Genomic DNA, 14,796 nt, shown 5'->3' with positions numbered 1-14,796 from the left:
CAGGACAAAGGTGATTTTATTGCAAGTTTTTTAAAAAAAAACGAAACTCAGCTTTGCTTCACATAATCAAAAACTCTCAGTTTTCTCTTCTCCTGGTGCTTGACCTTCTCATGACCGACATCAGCGGGCTGCTGCGTAAGCGTCCAAATGGCCACGCCCCCCAACAAACCCACATGCAGCAGGTAGAGGCCCACATGGACACAGGTGAGAAGCGCTGACGTGAAGAGGCTGAGCACGCAAAGTGGCGTCGCCACCAGCAGCAACACCGAGTGACGAAGGGCACTGAAGACCAACGGTGGGAGCGAAACGACCACTCTGACCAGAGTGGACGTCAGGCTGGAGTACAGAGACAGTGGAGATAAAAGGAAGGAGACCACCGTCTCACTCATTGTTGCTCCCTGCAGGGGAAAAAACAAATGCACTTTGAACCAGGGCTTGGCAATTAATCAAATTTAACTTTTGATTTTGACTTCTTGCAATTCTAAACGAATGATAATCTAAAAAATAAAAAAATAAAATAAAATAAAAAACCTCTGTGATTGTTTTTTTTTGTGGTACTCTACAATAGAAAAAAAAGTCAATGAAGTCATCAGCAAGTGTCGACTTTACAAAATGAAATCAAATAACTCCTTGTGCAACTCACAATGCAGGTGTTTTGTTACTCAAAGTCAGCTGTTCGATTTGCCTCCGACCAACCAATCAGAGGATGGAAAAATGCTGATTTCGCCATGAGAATTAATTTTAAATCCAATTTCCCAATTAGACAGTCCTATTGCTCGTATCGTATTAGCTACGAAGGCCAGCACAAGGGCACGAAGGCCCTTGGCTGATTTACATGACATTACATAGAAGCTGAAATCTGATTGGACAAAAAATAAATAAATAAATCGAACACCCACATTTGAAACAGTCAAGAGAAGGGATGCAGCCATCACGGCGTCATTGGGCCAAAATCAAGATTATAAAGCTTGTGAACCCATCGTGAACAACATATATAGAGTCCCCTTGACACCATGTTGATACACACATGAAACTTTTTGTCACCAAATGGGTCAATCCAGATCACTTCACATGCAGGCCAAACCTTTTTCTACGTACCTGACATGGGGTTGCATGCACACTGCTGTTGAAAATCCAAGCTCTGTACAGCCCTATCCTCGCCCAGAAAATAACAAGTCTCAAAACAGAAGTGTCAAATATTGCGCCACATTAAAGTGAAAAACTCCAGTCAACTTACATGAGAAGAGCACAATGAGAGCGACTGCCAGCAGAAGCCTCATCTTTCTCCAACACGCACACCGGCAAACAACTTGGCTTTCAGCTCAAGACGGGAACATTTGGGAATGATTTCAGCTAGCAAAGTCTCTCTGTGGTCCTTCACATTCCTCACTTAATCTTCTTAGGTTGCACAATAAAAACTCACAAATTGTAAAGCAGCTGCTGGCGTGGAATTAGAGCGCCACCTGTCTGTATGGAGGCACAGTGACACAACACTGACATAGTTTTTGTTTAATTATCGTCTGGTCACTACAGGATTTTTCTTCAGAGTCTGGATAAATAGGGAGAGTTAGAGTCAGGAAGACGATGCCGTCTTAAAAGCGAAATTTATTCATTCTATTTAGGATGAACTAAAATTGCAGCATTTGGCAATTTTATTACAGTAAGCAGAATTGCATTTATTTTATTTATTGTAGAATCAAATCACAAGAACTTGTCTTTAGAGGCGCTTTACATATGGAGCAGGTATAGAACCTTTCACTCTCCCCAACTCATTGCGACAAAACTGCATCTGCAAGATACAGATGGAGTTTTATTAGGAACATGAGGCGGAGGAGACCTGCTACTATGCTCTTGTCAGAGCCATTTTCGAACAGAACAAATACTACATGCATACAATTGTTGTTTACTCTTTGTATTTGTTGTTTGAAGGTTTATGAACACCATAACGCCGATGCTAATTTCTGTTAGCATGTCTATGGCATTTGACATTATACAGTATGTTAGCAATAAGCTAACAGACTATTTGGTTTTGTCGATAATTTCGGTGTTTAATGTGTACGTTTTGGAGTAAATGTTAAACGGTACTGACAAATAGCTTTAATTGGGCTCTTATTTGGACAACTGTGCGAGCAAGTCTTCATTTTCTTTCCGCAAAATGTTATGTAATAGTCTCCTTTTTCCTGACAGAAAGGAAATGGGAACAGAAGCTAAACTACTCGAAAGCGCATGTGAGGGAGGTAAAACTATTTTTAAACAACTTTAATATGGCTCCTCTATATCATAGATTGTTATTTTGCATATGTTGGTCTGGAAGTTATCCCCGGTGACAAATGGGTCTTATATATATATATTTTTTTTAAATGATGTGAAGAAATGACTTGCATTAATTCAATTGCAGAAATCATTTATTTTGCTCCCTTTACATTGTCACAGACAAACATTGATACACGAAACGAACAAACAATTGTACACCCACATTTAAAAAAAACAATGACATCAAATTAGTAAGCGGTGCTTTCTTTAGGCAACTAAATCAAGCCGATTAAGAGGTTAAAAATGTACAGAAATCTTGATGAAGAGCTGTACAGTAAATAAAATTCATACATTATTCTCTCATGAATTGACAAGAAGTAAAACTAAATCACATATTGGGGGGGGGGTGCCTGAGCACAATGCATATAACTGTAATGCTTGTTTTGAGGCTTGCTGGGATTAAAAAAACTGTGACTTGTAATGCTCAGATGCTGGATGTGGAAAGGATGTCCTCCACCAGGTGCTTATAGACCCAAGCGTCTCCTTTTAGTCGCTGACGACGCACGCCGACCACTTCCGGCCTGTGCAGCAGGCACACCTCTAGCTCAAAGGCCATGGTCACCTTGCCAAAGTCATCCCAGGTTCTGCACTTTACCGTGTAGCTGTACAAAAGAAAAACAGTAAAGTTTCTCGATGTTGCATTAACATTCAAAGTGTAGTGAGAGGCAGATGGAAACATCTCTTACCCTTTCTGGCTGAATTCGACATTTTTCTCAGGCAGGACCGAGAGGATCTGGTTCAGCACCTGGTCCGGGTTGGTCTGCCCCGTCAGGGTCACGTTGTACTGGGCCTGCAGGGAGGTGAAGCACGCAGTCAGACACGGCACAGACGGAACAGCGTGTTCATTCGGGAGGTGCGTACGTACCTTGATCTTGCGCGGGTTGTCTCGCAGCGCTCGTCTCTTGCTGGGGGTGAGCATGGTGATCACCTTGTCCAGGCCCCTCTCCAGTGAGCCAAACACTCGCCCTCCCCTTCGCTTCTTTCCGCTGTCTCCGCTACCGGCCATGTCCAAAGAGCGAGACCTATATCGGAAAACGCAGGCAAAACCTTTAACAGATGGCGTTGGTGTACAGAATTGTTTTTTTTTTTTTTGTTAGTTTTAATTTCCTTCAAAGGTGTGAGACTCGCCTTCTTTCAGGACTAAAGGGGAGGATCTCAATGTTGGTTGTTTCTTTGCTCTCTGCCACTCTCCTCTTCCCGGGCTCTTTAGAACCACTGCCTTCAGCTAAAACACAAACATCTGAAGTGAATGGCATGTCACCACCGTAGGATCATCATAACAACAACAACAACAACACAATATCATTTGGGAAGTCCCAATTGTATTGCTTTTGCGTCTGAGTCACATTACGTTGAGGATCTTACGATACCAAATCCCGAACCAATACCATGCTAATTATGTATTAAGGCGAAAGGGGGCTCGTGGAGTAGTGGTTACAACCCAGTAAAACACTGTCATTTTTTGACAGGTAAAGTCACGCCCTCGTGGAACATCAGCTGATAAAGACGGGTCACAAGACACCACCATGTGACACTCTGAAGAAGGCGAAAGACTCGCCGAAACATGTCAGGTAGAAAATTAACCTTAACAAAATTGTCTGCTCTAAATTAATTAGTCAAAATATAAATAGTAAGAAGACGACAAAATTAAATGAATACAAATACTTCACAAAGTGCTGCCCCCTGTAGGTGGGGTAAAAAAAACAAAACTTCACATTGTGAATTTCTCCCCTCAGAAACAAGTAACTTTTGTATTCAAAGTTCCACCAAGGTGATACCATGGTGAGCAGACAACTCGGGGGTGAGGTGTTTTTTTTTTTAATGGCGAAAGAAAAAAAAGAAAAAAACAAAACAAGGGTGCAGGCGGACACAATATCCGCATCAGATTCTGCTTAGCACATAATTGAGGCTGTAATGACCTACGATTTCTATTAGCGTCCATCATTTGAGCCAATAGAATTAGCCTCACGATAAGCCGAGTGGCCAGTTGACAGTGCTAAGTGTGCGTGGCCACTTTCAAAAGCATAATGACGGGGAAATCATAGAAACAGAAAAAGCTCAAAGGAGGAGAAAACAAACCAAACAACATCTGCCATAAAAAAAAGGCTATTACGACAAGACAATTTATTTGCAAATGTGTGCCATGTGTTTGTGGTGCTGTCATGATTCGAGAAGCATGAAGATAAATATATCGACGGGAAGAAAAAAAAACAAAAAAACAACACTTGATGGCCAAAAGTAACGGGACACCTGGTCATTCCACCAACTCTTTGCACTATAAAATGTCAGACTCGCTTGGGAAGACTTCAACTTTTAAGAGTCTGTCTACAGGAATCTTTGAACTAGTCATCCAAGCAACAGTCATGTTGGACCTGAGAAAGGGCCTGCTAGCTAATCTTTCCTCTAGTTCATCCCAAAATTTAGTTTGATGGGCTTGGGTTCAGGGCTCTCAAACTCTTCCACCAAACTCACTCAAGCATGGCTTTATGGATTTTGCTTTTTTCACGCACACATAATAAAAAAGGACCTTTCACAAAGTTCCTCTACAAGAGCTGGAAGCAGAAACCACTCACAAAATATTGTTTAAATAACTGGCTTTCGGGTGAAATTTATAGATGAACCTAAAATATACGAGCACCTCTGAGGAGTAATTCCACCTCCTTGATGCTCATTAAGCAAAATAAGAAAATCGTGTTCCAACCTTTTGGTGTGCTTCTGGTGCCATTGGACACATTTTGATTGGGTGTGTTCAACACATTCTTGGGGCGTGTGTTCTTCTTGCTGGAGGAAGGAGTGCGAGGTGGAGGCTGTGCAAATATCTCCACATCTTTCTCCTGCTGGGCAACATTCTCTTTGTTCTCACTGGCTTGTTGGTGCCCTTTGTGTCTCCTCTCTTGGTGGTGTTGGCCTGTCACTTGACCTCGCTCAGATGGCGGGCTCCGAACACATCTTTTCTCTAAAGGAGAAGCCGACCTCTGTAGAAATAAATGTTGTATTAGAATATTTCCCCGGTGAAGCATAATAGACATGTTTGTCCCCACCAGGGCTGAACAATTTATCAAATTCAAATTGACGGCGAAGTGTAGTAGAAAACCTGCGATTTGGAGGAAAAACAATATGTAAGATATATTAAAAAAAATATATATATTTATATATATATTTTATTCATTTATATTGTTTCTAGATAAGTTAGGTACTAAAGTGGAGGCCACCTTTACATATCATTGTTGCATGAAACATGAAAAGTTGAAGTGATAAAGCCACAGGTTTGTTTCCATTACTGTTGCAATCTAATTTACATCTTAAAAAAAAGAAAAGAGCAACATAGAGAAATAATAATCAAAAAAACAGCATTAAAATCGCAATTAGAGTTCCACAAATCGTTCAGCTCAAGTCCCCACTTTAACAAACCTTGTCGTCCGTAATTCGTTCCATCCTCTCGCGTACCCCCCGAGTAGGATGTGTGACAGGTACCCAGGGACAATCATCGATGTAGTCCGAGCAAAGATCCAAAGAACCCAGAATTACAGCGTCATCGTCGTCAGCAAAGTGAAGCGATTTCTTAGCCTGGAAAAGGGGAAAAGTATTTATTTCAGTGGCTGAGGACTAGACATTGAGCTGGAAAGGCATGCTGGGAGTTGCAGTTGCACCTGTAATGGGCCATGTTGTGGAGAAAAGGCGTCCACTGTGGTGTGGGGCTCCATGTGGAGGCGCACTGGCTTGCCTCTCTGCTTCTTGGACAGCAGTAGCAAGAATGTGGCTGTGATGTGGTCGTAGCGCCACTGCACACACGACCACACATTTAAATCAGTGTACTGGAGGTCAGGTTTGTTGTGCAGTCACTGAGAATGACTGAATAGAATTTAGGAAACAGTAAAATGTCTCATGTGAAACCGTGAGAGGTTGAACAATGTTTTCTGGTTGGTCTCATATGAATGAATAATTTCTTTAGGATAAGTGCTTCCTCGATTTAAATTGGGAGTTGACCCGACTCACAAGTTTTGAGATAAGAGTTATCCATCACAGTTTGAGTTATAAGTGCTCACCGGGGAGGCAGCAAACAACAAGGCATAGTTTGACAGATCGTGCACAATTATTTATAAAAAAATAAATAAATAAAAAAGAGAGGTCAAGTGCTTGCTTCACGCTTTTTTTTTTTTATCCATCCGGTTGAGGTTTACATTCAAACTAAACCTCAAATAAACACAATTGCGCATTGTGCATTTAATCACACCAAGTAGAGATGGGCAAACGAAACAAGCATAAATGTTATGGTAATTATAAACCCATCAACAACTTTTTTTAAGCACAAGTGGAAGCCTCAGATGCGGACTGAGCATACGACAATACAAACATTCTTTATCCACTGCAAAAAAACAAATATTTTTGCATCTTAGATGAACCAGTCTTCTGTTTCAATAGCAAATGTCTGTATTATACTGCCCCCAAGTGGCCAATGAATTATCATGATGCACAAACTATTTCTTTACATTCTATTTAATGACACCCTCACTATGTTTTTATGATGTACAATTCAGTCAAGTGCTATTTTGTTGCACCAAAAAAAACATGTTGCAAAATTTTTGGTTGGTGTTTTATGTAGCACCGAACTGATTTTATTAAATGTCCATGCATTTTATTCCGTAAAAAGGTGATTTGCAATGTGCGTGTGATGTTGAGACTTGTGCACATTGCTCAACCTTTGTCCAAGTTTGGTGTGGATGCAAAAACAGTGGCACATACCTCTTTAACAAGAGCTGTGGTGCTTTCTCTGGAACGCTTCATGTTGACTGCCATTTCAGTGATACAGTCCTCATCTATGTGACCCAGCTACAAAATAAACAGTTTAGTCGAACAGCACTGCAAGCACACAATTTCAACTAATTTATTGAGCTTTGATAAATGAAACCTACTGGCTACTTTGAAGTGTGAACATGCAGTATTTATACGTTAATAGATGCACATATTTATTTGTTCGGGTACCGGCTGTCTGCTGCACCACTCCACAGGGCTGTTGTAGTCTTTCATTACCCAAGGGTGTTCAAGCAGTTTCCGCACTGGCAGACGCAACTTGGGGTCCACCTAAAGGAGAAAAATGGTAACTGCAACTAAATATGACTCTAATGACAGTATTTGACTTAAAAAAAAATGTTTTTCCATTATGATATATGTCTTCATACCTGCATCATTTGGTTGAGCAGGAGGATGCTTCCTGGGGATAGCCATGGAGGGTTGTCATACTTTCCTCTCTGAAAATACATTTGTCATATACATACGTTAGAGCGCAGTAATAAATTTGAAATACAAACTAACATCTGGTGGTGGTGTTTTTTCTGGAAAAGCTTTATAGGTAATATCCAGGAAATGACCTCGTTAAAAGGGATGAGAAAATATTTTAAGTGGCTCTGCAAGCAAGAACGCGTTTTTCTTCTTGCCCTAACTTTAAAGTCTTCTCGTCACAGGATGATAAATTAGCATCTGGATGACACTTAAAAACAGGTTTGACACTTACACATGTACACATTATATATGTAATCATTAAAGCACGGGTCAAAGACTGCGATGCTCGTAACATGTTTGTAAAATAAGTAGATTAGAAGTTGACGATTTGTGGCATGTGATCTTACAATGTAAATGAAAAAAGGAAAAACAAAAGTTAAGAGGACTGAGTAAGGACCCTAATATGTAGGAGGGTACACGCTTGTTTATGACGCAACTTAATAGAGCCTAGACAAGGGACAGCAAGGCAGCTTTATTAATATAGCGCATTCCATACACAAGGGAATTATGCTTCACATAAGTAAAATCACAAAAAGACCGCAATCCCAGATGTCTTGACGTGATCAGTCTTGGGTGTTTGTTTTCCTTTTGCACTAACAGTCTGCTGGGAAATACTCCCGCCTCATAACACTGTAACCTAACTATCAATAACTTTTCGCAGTCACAGTATAGTGAATGTTCGGAGAAAAAAAATAAAGGTGATTAAATTATGAAAATGAAGATTGAGCTCTTACAGTAATTTTCCTGTAGAGGACCACGCAGTTGTCGTCATCAAAGGGCAGGTAGCCACATAGCAGAGCAAACAGCAGGACGCCCATACTCCACACGTCAGCCTGGAACACGGCATTGTTTGTTAGAAATCATTCAACCCTACTTCACGGCACCAAGAAGGTAATTCTAGAGGAAAATCTGGCTTTTTATGTACTTTGGAAGACTATTCGTATTTAGAACAAGTTTTTATGAGACGACAAAAAAAAAAATGTGAAGGATTCACCTCTGATCCAATATAAGCTTTCCCCTGGATGAGCTCAGGAGCAGCATAAGCCGGACTTCCACAGCACGTCATCAACTCATAACCAAGGCCTCCCTGTGACACACAACCACACATTAAAGGAAATGTCACATTCCCTTAACAGTTACAGCATTATCATAGTATCCAATAAAAATATTGTGCCATTCCAAAGTCTTGACTTGGTCAGAGAGGCCTTAAGTTAACAATATGTTTATTGTGTGATGAAGAACAGCACTTCAAATTCCCAAAACAATCAAACAGTTAATTTACCTCTCTGACAGTGCCAGTTCATATCAATCTTGCATTGGATGTCACACTAAAGTGTACACATGATCAAGTACCTTAGGTTTGGCACATAAGCCAAAATCTATAAGCTTCAAGTTGTGGTCTCCATCGATCAACAAGTTCTCCTAATGTTTAGAGGGACAGCAGAAGATTAGATCAGCAGTTTTAAAAAAGCCATACGTAGGAACATAAACCACTTAAAAAGCTTCCACTCATGCACTCTGGTTTTACCGGTTTTAGGTCCCTGTGTGCGTAACCCTGGCTGTGGACGTAGGCCATGGCAGACACGATTTGTCTGAAAAACACTCTCGTCTCCTCTTCGGACAGACGGTCCTTTGCTATAATGTAATCAAACAACTCCCCTCCGGGACAGTACTGCAAGAAATACCGATGCTGGAGTCAATATGGGAAAGAAGACAAATGAACAACTGCAGTTTACTTCCCTGTACGCTCACCTCAAGTATCATGAGGATCTGCGTGGGGGACTCAATGACTTGGTAGAGACGGCAGATGTGCCGATGACTGAGGTTCTTCATTGCTTCGATCTCCACCTTCACACGAGGAAGATCCTCCTAGGAAAATATATGGAAGCTGGCTTTAGCTGACATTTTCATCTTTACAGTGTCATTTATATATATGTAGATATCGTATAAAGTCTAAAAATATTTGGATTGCTTGAAAGATGACGCCAAAGAGCAATTTGAAAAAAAAAATCTTGTCCCAAACTACTTTATTTTATCAGTAAAGTGTCCACTTTCTATACCATATACAGTAGACACTGTAAATTGCAATTTCCATTCCCATCTGCAAAGATTTTCATGAACATAGTCACGACTTTTTGAGAACAAACCTTTACATTGATATGTTCTGGACAAATCAAAAATAGAATAGATACACCACAAAAAGTAATTAATCACAATCGTTGTCGTTTTTTTAATACATTTGCATCAAAAAGACTCACCCCAAGATCCTTCTTGTTCATTATTTTAATAGCCACCTTTTCCCCTGTCAGGATGTGACGACCCAGCTTTACTTTAGCGAACCCGCCTGAAAAAAAAAGAAAGAAAAAAAATGGAAGAATTGGACAAGACAAACTTTCGTCACAGGTTTTTCTGTCAACAAATTACCTGAACCGATAGTCTCATAAACCTCGTAGTATTTGTGGAGCTCTTCGGCCACGCGAGGCTCCGTCCTCTCCACCGGCATCCTGCCCGCTTCAGCCGCACGATGTTCCAGCCGCCTGTCGGACACAACACCGACCAAGCAGACATCTAATTAATTAGTACATGTCAAAAGCTTGACATAATAAATGGTAGGTCGCGAAAATTATACGACTGCTAAAACCGATTCTTAGCTCGCCAATTGTGTGTTACGACCTGCAGACGCAATATAACTTACGTTAGGAAAAAGCACACGTCTGGAACGACGGCGATTCTCGCGGTCACCTGAATGTGTGACGATGCGTCAAACGAGAATGGTAATTCCGTCAACAAACAATCGAAATACAAAAAGGGGAACTGCCAGATGAGAATGTTTTGTCAGAGCAATTTGAATTTCGCACGTTAAACCTCAACTTCCTGCTTCCGCTTTGGCTCCTTACCGCCTCCAAGTGGCCAAATTCGTTACTGTCGCGATTATTATGAGCTCCGAAATGTCATGGAAGTGCTTCCATAAATGTAATTCTCGAGTCTCAAGACAACGTGGCGGTCATCTAATGTTTACATACTCTGCCTGACATTTGTTTGAATTTGCGCTCGAGCATGTTCTACCCTTGCTTGACTTTTTTTTCAGATTATTCAGCCGCCTTCCATGTTCTGAAAACATTTTAGGTTAATTCAACTCAAAACGGTGTCGTTGGGTGTAGCGTACAAAATAATTAACAAACAATTATTGTGTTGACGGCGGCCGACTGGTTAGCACGATGTCCTCGCAGTGCAGAGGTCGTGGGTCCGATTCAGATTTAGAGTGTCCAAATCACCCTGCCATGCATGTTTTTGGAATGTGAGAGAAAATCAGAGTACCCGGGGAAAACCCACACAGGCACAGGGAGAACATACAAACTTCGCACAGGAAGGCCACAGATGGATTTGAACCTTACACCTCTGCACGGTGAGGCCATTGTGCCGCCCTCAACCCTGTCTTACAACATTCAAAATATATTTAATTTTTATATTTAAAACGATTTAAATGTGTGATACATTTTAATGTAAATATTTATGTTCATTTTTCTAGAATAGAAAATTGTGATGTTCAACTTTTACAAAATGGTGTGATATCCCCAAACTTACTTTTTTTTTTTTAATAAAGAAACAAAAACAAAACATGCAGGCTACGCTAAATGAACCACTCGGAGCTTCTGTGCTTTTTACCACAACGGCAGAATTTTGAAATAATTTCTTTGATGACGAGCCAATTAATTAATTAATTGTTATTGACTAGTGACCACCTAGCACAGGCTCTCTTCTGCCCTTTTCCCCAAGTCAGGCTTAGGTTTTAACGCCTCATCACAGAATGCAAACTAGAGAATGAACCAATTGATTTAATACCAAGCTGATGAAAGTGTGTCCAACATACAGTCTTACACTTAGCTTGTAAAACTAAATGTTCAATGGTGAGTTTACCAACATGGAATGAGAGAATGAGTCAGAGGAAAGTGAGTGATTGTTTTTCAGCATCAAGTGTTTCTCATGGTTGTTAGCGAGCTAACCGGTGGTTAGGAGACGTTCACCTGTCAGAGGGAAGTCACAAGCCTCTCATTTGCTTTGTGGATTTCAGCTGGCCTGCCAGGAGTGGACGTCCAGACATCAAACGGGCCACATCTGGAAGAGAGTTGAGAGGGGAAGGTGAATGAGGGGAGCAAACCAAAACATACGTGCTCATTTATTAAACACATAAAAACGGGCAAAAAGAGCTTTGAATACCTCAAAGCTCGCAAAGCACTACACAGGTGCAGTGAAAGTCCATTCACCAATTTGCTCAGATTAATTCATTTGGAGTACTAATTATGAATTGATAGCAATATAAGTACAGAAAAAAATCATTGGTACATTTTCCTCAATTGTAATGAGTAATTTAGTTGTGAAATGTAATAAAGGATCACCTTCATTACAATTTATGTAAGTGTTTCATATAGATTTAAATTAAGGTACTCCTAATATAATATTTAAATGTACCTAATTAAAGTCACTGCACGTTGTAGATTCAAAATGTTGTTTTTTTTTTCCCATAGTGTAGTGAATGCAATTAAACTTTTTTTTTGGGGGGGGGTGGAATTCCTTTGCACACTTAACAGAAAAAAACTGGCTTTTCCCTGTCTACACATCCTTGAGGAATCTTGCCTAATGTCGTTAAAGATCTTTGTCCAGAAGCTGTTGCTCCACAATCACGCTTGTAAAGTTTAATCAGACATGACACTTTGTCTTATCACACACACACATACACACACGTGCACATGCACTCATAGGGCAAACTAACACTTTTGTCATCACGGAGCTTAATGTGGAACGTAATTCTTCGGATTCCCTATTAAACTTTAGGGGAGCGCCTGTCACATCACAGCGTCGCGAGTCACCGCAGGGGGGAGGCGTCATGGAATTGGCCATGTGCCAGAGAGTCGTACAATACAAAAAGAATTGTACACGTTGTCTGTTTTCTGTATGTACAGTGGATATATATAAAAAAAAAAAGTCTACACACCCCTTGTTCAAATTGTCAGTTTTTTGGGATTAAAAAAAATGAGATCAAGATATATTTTTCAAATGTTTACCGCCATTAATGTGGCTTCTACACTGCATAATTGAATTAGAAAATAAAAACAGTTTTTATTTATAGGTAGTTTTTTTTTTACTGTACCAAGTTATCAAAATGCATATTGTAAATAAATGACAGTACAACTGATACATATTTTTAGGCACATTTCAAATTCTGTACTTGTTACTTACTAAATTTAGTGTGGACGACATCAATGACTTTCATTTGAGGTTGTCCAGCTTTGCAAGTTGACCAGCAATCCTTCATATTTACTCAATTATGTGTTAAAATCGTCATCTTGAAGTCTCACATGTACAACATTGTATATAATATACTTTGTAAGTGTGAGAAGTCTTTGAAAAGTTGCAAACTTCTCGGCTCCCAACAGTGTCCAGCTGGTTTGCCGCTCAAAATGAAATCCGAGATGAACATTTTCAGCCCGTCGCTGTGATTTCCACCTCGACACACGTGAGAAATGCACAAAAAGAAAAATGAATCCATTACATTGTTTTACTCTCAACTTCATAATTACGAGTTATGCTACATTTATGTTTTATAGGTCTCAAAACATAACTCCACTCAGACTAAAAACATTTAGTCAATGCGTCATCTGTGTTTGAAATTCTCCAAATGTGACCACATGTGAAGTTCTGGTTCGGGGCCATTAGATTTACAGTCACCTCTGAATCACCGTCACAATTTCCCATATGGTGAGCGAAATCCCAAAAGAGTGACTCAATGCTGAGTGGACATTCTTACAAGAGTTGTGTTTGTCAAAAAGAGAAAGAGATCACACTGAATCGGCAAGTCGGCATCCATTAAAAGCAGTCAGATTCAAGTATAAAAATATTACTCAAAATATTGCTCACAGATAATCAGGACTAATATGCTTCTTTAATTTTTTCTTTTATCATACCGGAGTCATTAATCTCCCTTGTTCCCTAGACTTGACCACGCTCTCTCTCCACTTTCTCTTTCCCCATCCATACTTTCTCTTCTCACCCAACACGCCAATCCCGTCTCGTCTATCACACACATCCTTCTTTGAGTGAGGGTGCGTGCGTGTGCGTGTGTGTGTGAACTCGAGAGACTGACATTGTCTTCCTCCCTCAATTGTATCTTTCCATGGCTGGATCGTGGCAGCGCGTCTGCTCCCTGCAGCTGGCTCTCCTCCAATTCTTTTGCCTTCTTCAGCCGACGTCAGGTGTTGCCGCTGGGAATACTGGAGCCAAGGTAAGAATGGTGACTGGTATGATGTCACTGACACTGAGTCTGAAAATGTCCTCTTTCAGGATGCGGTTTTTATCTTCTTACGTTCTTCACCTCTTATTAAGGCTGCTCCTTCTTAGTTAAGAAAAGGCAAAGAAAGTGCTATGTGAACTACCTTTTGAATCTTGTGAAGTGTGCGGAAATCTCTTGTGATATGTCGATGGATGCCACAGACTGGGAAAGAAAAAGCAAGTTGAGTTTTACTGTTGTCATGTATGACATTGATGATATAGTTTGCAATCGGTTTCAAATATTTTAGGCATTTCTTATATCGTCACTGTCCGGTGAAATATCCAATTTTGTCATTTTAAAAAAAAAATCTGTAACGTGGAAACACCATTAATGTAAACAAAAAAAAAAAAGGAAAAAATGGACATCAGTGATTTTCATCGCCGATACAAGCATACTATTAAACTCATCTACGTCACAGTTTTGAGGTTCTGTATTTGAATCTCATCTTCGGCCTGCCTATATGTGGAGTTTGAATGTTCTCCTCATGCTTGAGTTGTGTTTTCTCTGGGCATTCCAGCTTCCTTCCACATTCCCAAAAATTCATTGAAGTCCAAATCATTGACAGTATATTGTAGTTGTAAATGTGAGTTTTAATGGTTGCTTATTTAATGTCTAATGTGCCCTGCAGCTTGTGTATGATACAAGAAGATTTTGGACACAGGTGTTCATGCATAAAAGTGTTTGAATGTGTCTCTCAGCCGGGATTTGAAGTGGTGAAAGGGAATTTCTCTCGAATGTTCCTCCGCGTCGGCTATCACAAGATAGCAGTGATTCCCTCAGGAGCGTATAACGTCAGCATACAAGAAACCAAAAAGAGCCGCAATTACCTCGGTACACGCACGTCCAAACACACGCAAATTGCAGAAGATATATTT

The 14,796-nt window shown here is 40.3% G+C and overlaps 2 protein-coding genes across 3 annotated transcripts; both read right to left on the bottom strand.

The window, feature by feature from the left end:
• LOC148332334 (uncharacterized) lies at nt 1–1,458 on the bottom strand. The gene is made up of 3 exons (XM_088303198.1): nt 1,238–1,458; nt 1,099–1,151; nt 1–398 (listed from the first exon to the last, which is right to left on the bottom strand). The coding sequence occupies exons 1-3, from the start codon at nt 1,278–1,280 to the stop codon at nt 48–50; spliced, it is 447 nt and encodes a 148-aa protein (XP_088159324.1). The 5' UTR covers nt 1,281–1,458; the 3' UTR covers nt 1–47.
• Nucleotides 1,459–2,387: 929 nt separating this feature from the next.
• On the bottom strand, nt 2,388–10,494 carry melk (maternal embryonic leucine zipper kinase). Of its 2 annotated transcripts, none has more exons than XM_088302737.1 (19): nt 10,452–10,494; nt 10,289–10,335; nt 10,018–10,130; nt 9,852–9,937; nt 9,346–9,462; nt 9,122–9,265; nt 8,947–9,015; nt 8,588–8,680; nt 8,328–8,426; nt 7,494–7,562; nt 7,297–7,395; nt 7,057–7,143; nt 5,964–6,095; nt 5,725–5,880; nt 5,015–5,288; nt 3,442–3,538; nt 3,179–3,335; nt 3,000–3,103; nt 2,388–2,915 (listed from the first exon to the last, which is right to left on the bottom strand). In XM_088302737.1, exons 3-19 carry the CDS (start codon nt 10,094–10,096, stop codon nt 2,738–2,740), a joined length of 2,040 nt encoding a protein of 679 aa, XP_088158863.1. In that variant the 5' UTR covers nt 10,097–10,130; nt 10,289–10,335; nt 10,452–10,494; the 3' UTR covers nt 2,388–2,737. The 2 variants fall into 2 exon arrangements, with proteins under 2 accessions (XP_088158863.1, XP_088158864.1); XM_088302738.1 differs by having other exon boundaries at nt 10,459–10,483.
• Nucleotides 10,495–14,796: the final 4,302 nt, after the last annotated feature.

The sequence above is a fragment of the Idiotropiscis lumnitzeri genome, chromosome 8 (assembly GCF_059441095.1).
Source record: "Idiotropiscis lumnitzeri isolate Australia: NSW breed Sydney's pygmy pipehorse chromosome 8, RoL_Ilum_1.0, whole genome shotgun sequence".
Classification (NCBI taxonomy): domain Eukaryota; kingdom Metazoa; phylum Chordata; class Actinopteri; order Syngnathiformes; family Syngnathidae; genus Idiotropiscis; species Idiotropiscis lumnitzeri.
The sequence above is the reverse complement of the archived record's forward strand: the minus strand, read 5'-3'. Positions and strand labels throughout refer to the sequence as shown.

Coding starts and splice junctions, on each gene's coding strand:
- LOC148332334 (XM_088303198.1), bottom strand. CDS start 1,280: ATGAGGCTTCTGCTGGCAGTCGCTCTCATTGTGCTCTTCTCAT. Junction 1,152..1,237: donor TCTCATTGTGCTCTTCTCAT/GTAAGTTGACTG, acceptor GGGCGAGGATAG/GGCTGTACAGAGCTTGGATT. Junction 399..1,098: donor TGCATGCAACCCCATGTCAG/GTACGTAGAAAA, acceptor TTTCCCCTGCAG/GGAGCAACAATGAGTGAGAC.
- melk (XM_088302737.1), bottom strand. CDS start 10,096: ATGCCGGTGGAGAGGACGGAGCCTCGCGTGGCCGAAGAGCTCCACAAA. Junction 9,463..9,851: donor TGAACAAGAAGGATCTTGGG/GTGAGTCTTTTT, acceptor ATATTTTCCTAG/GAGGATCTTCCTCGTGTGAA. Junction 7,563..8,327: donor TCCTCTACAGGAAAATTACT/GTAAGAGCTCAA, acceptor ATGTATTTTCAG/AGAGGAAAGTATGACAACCC.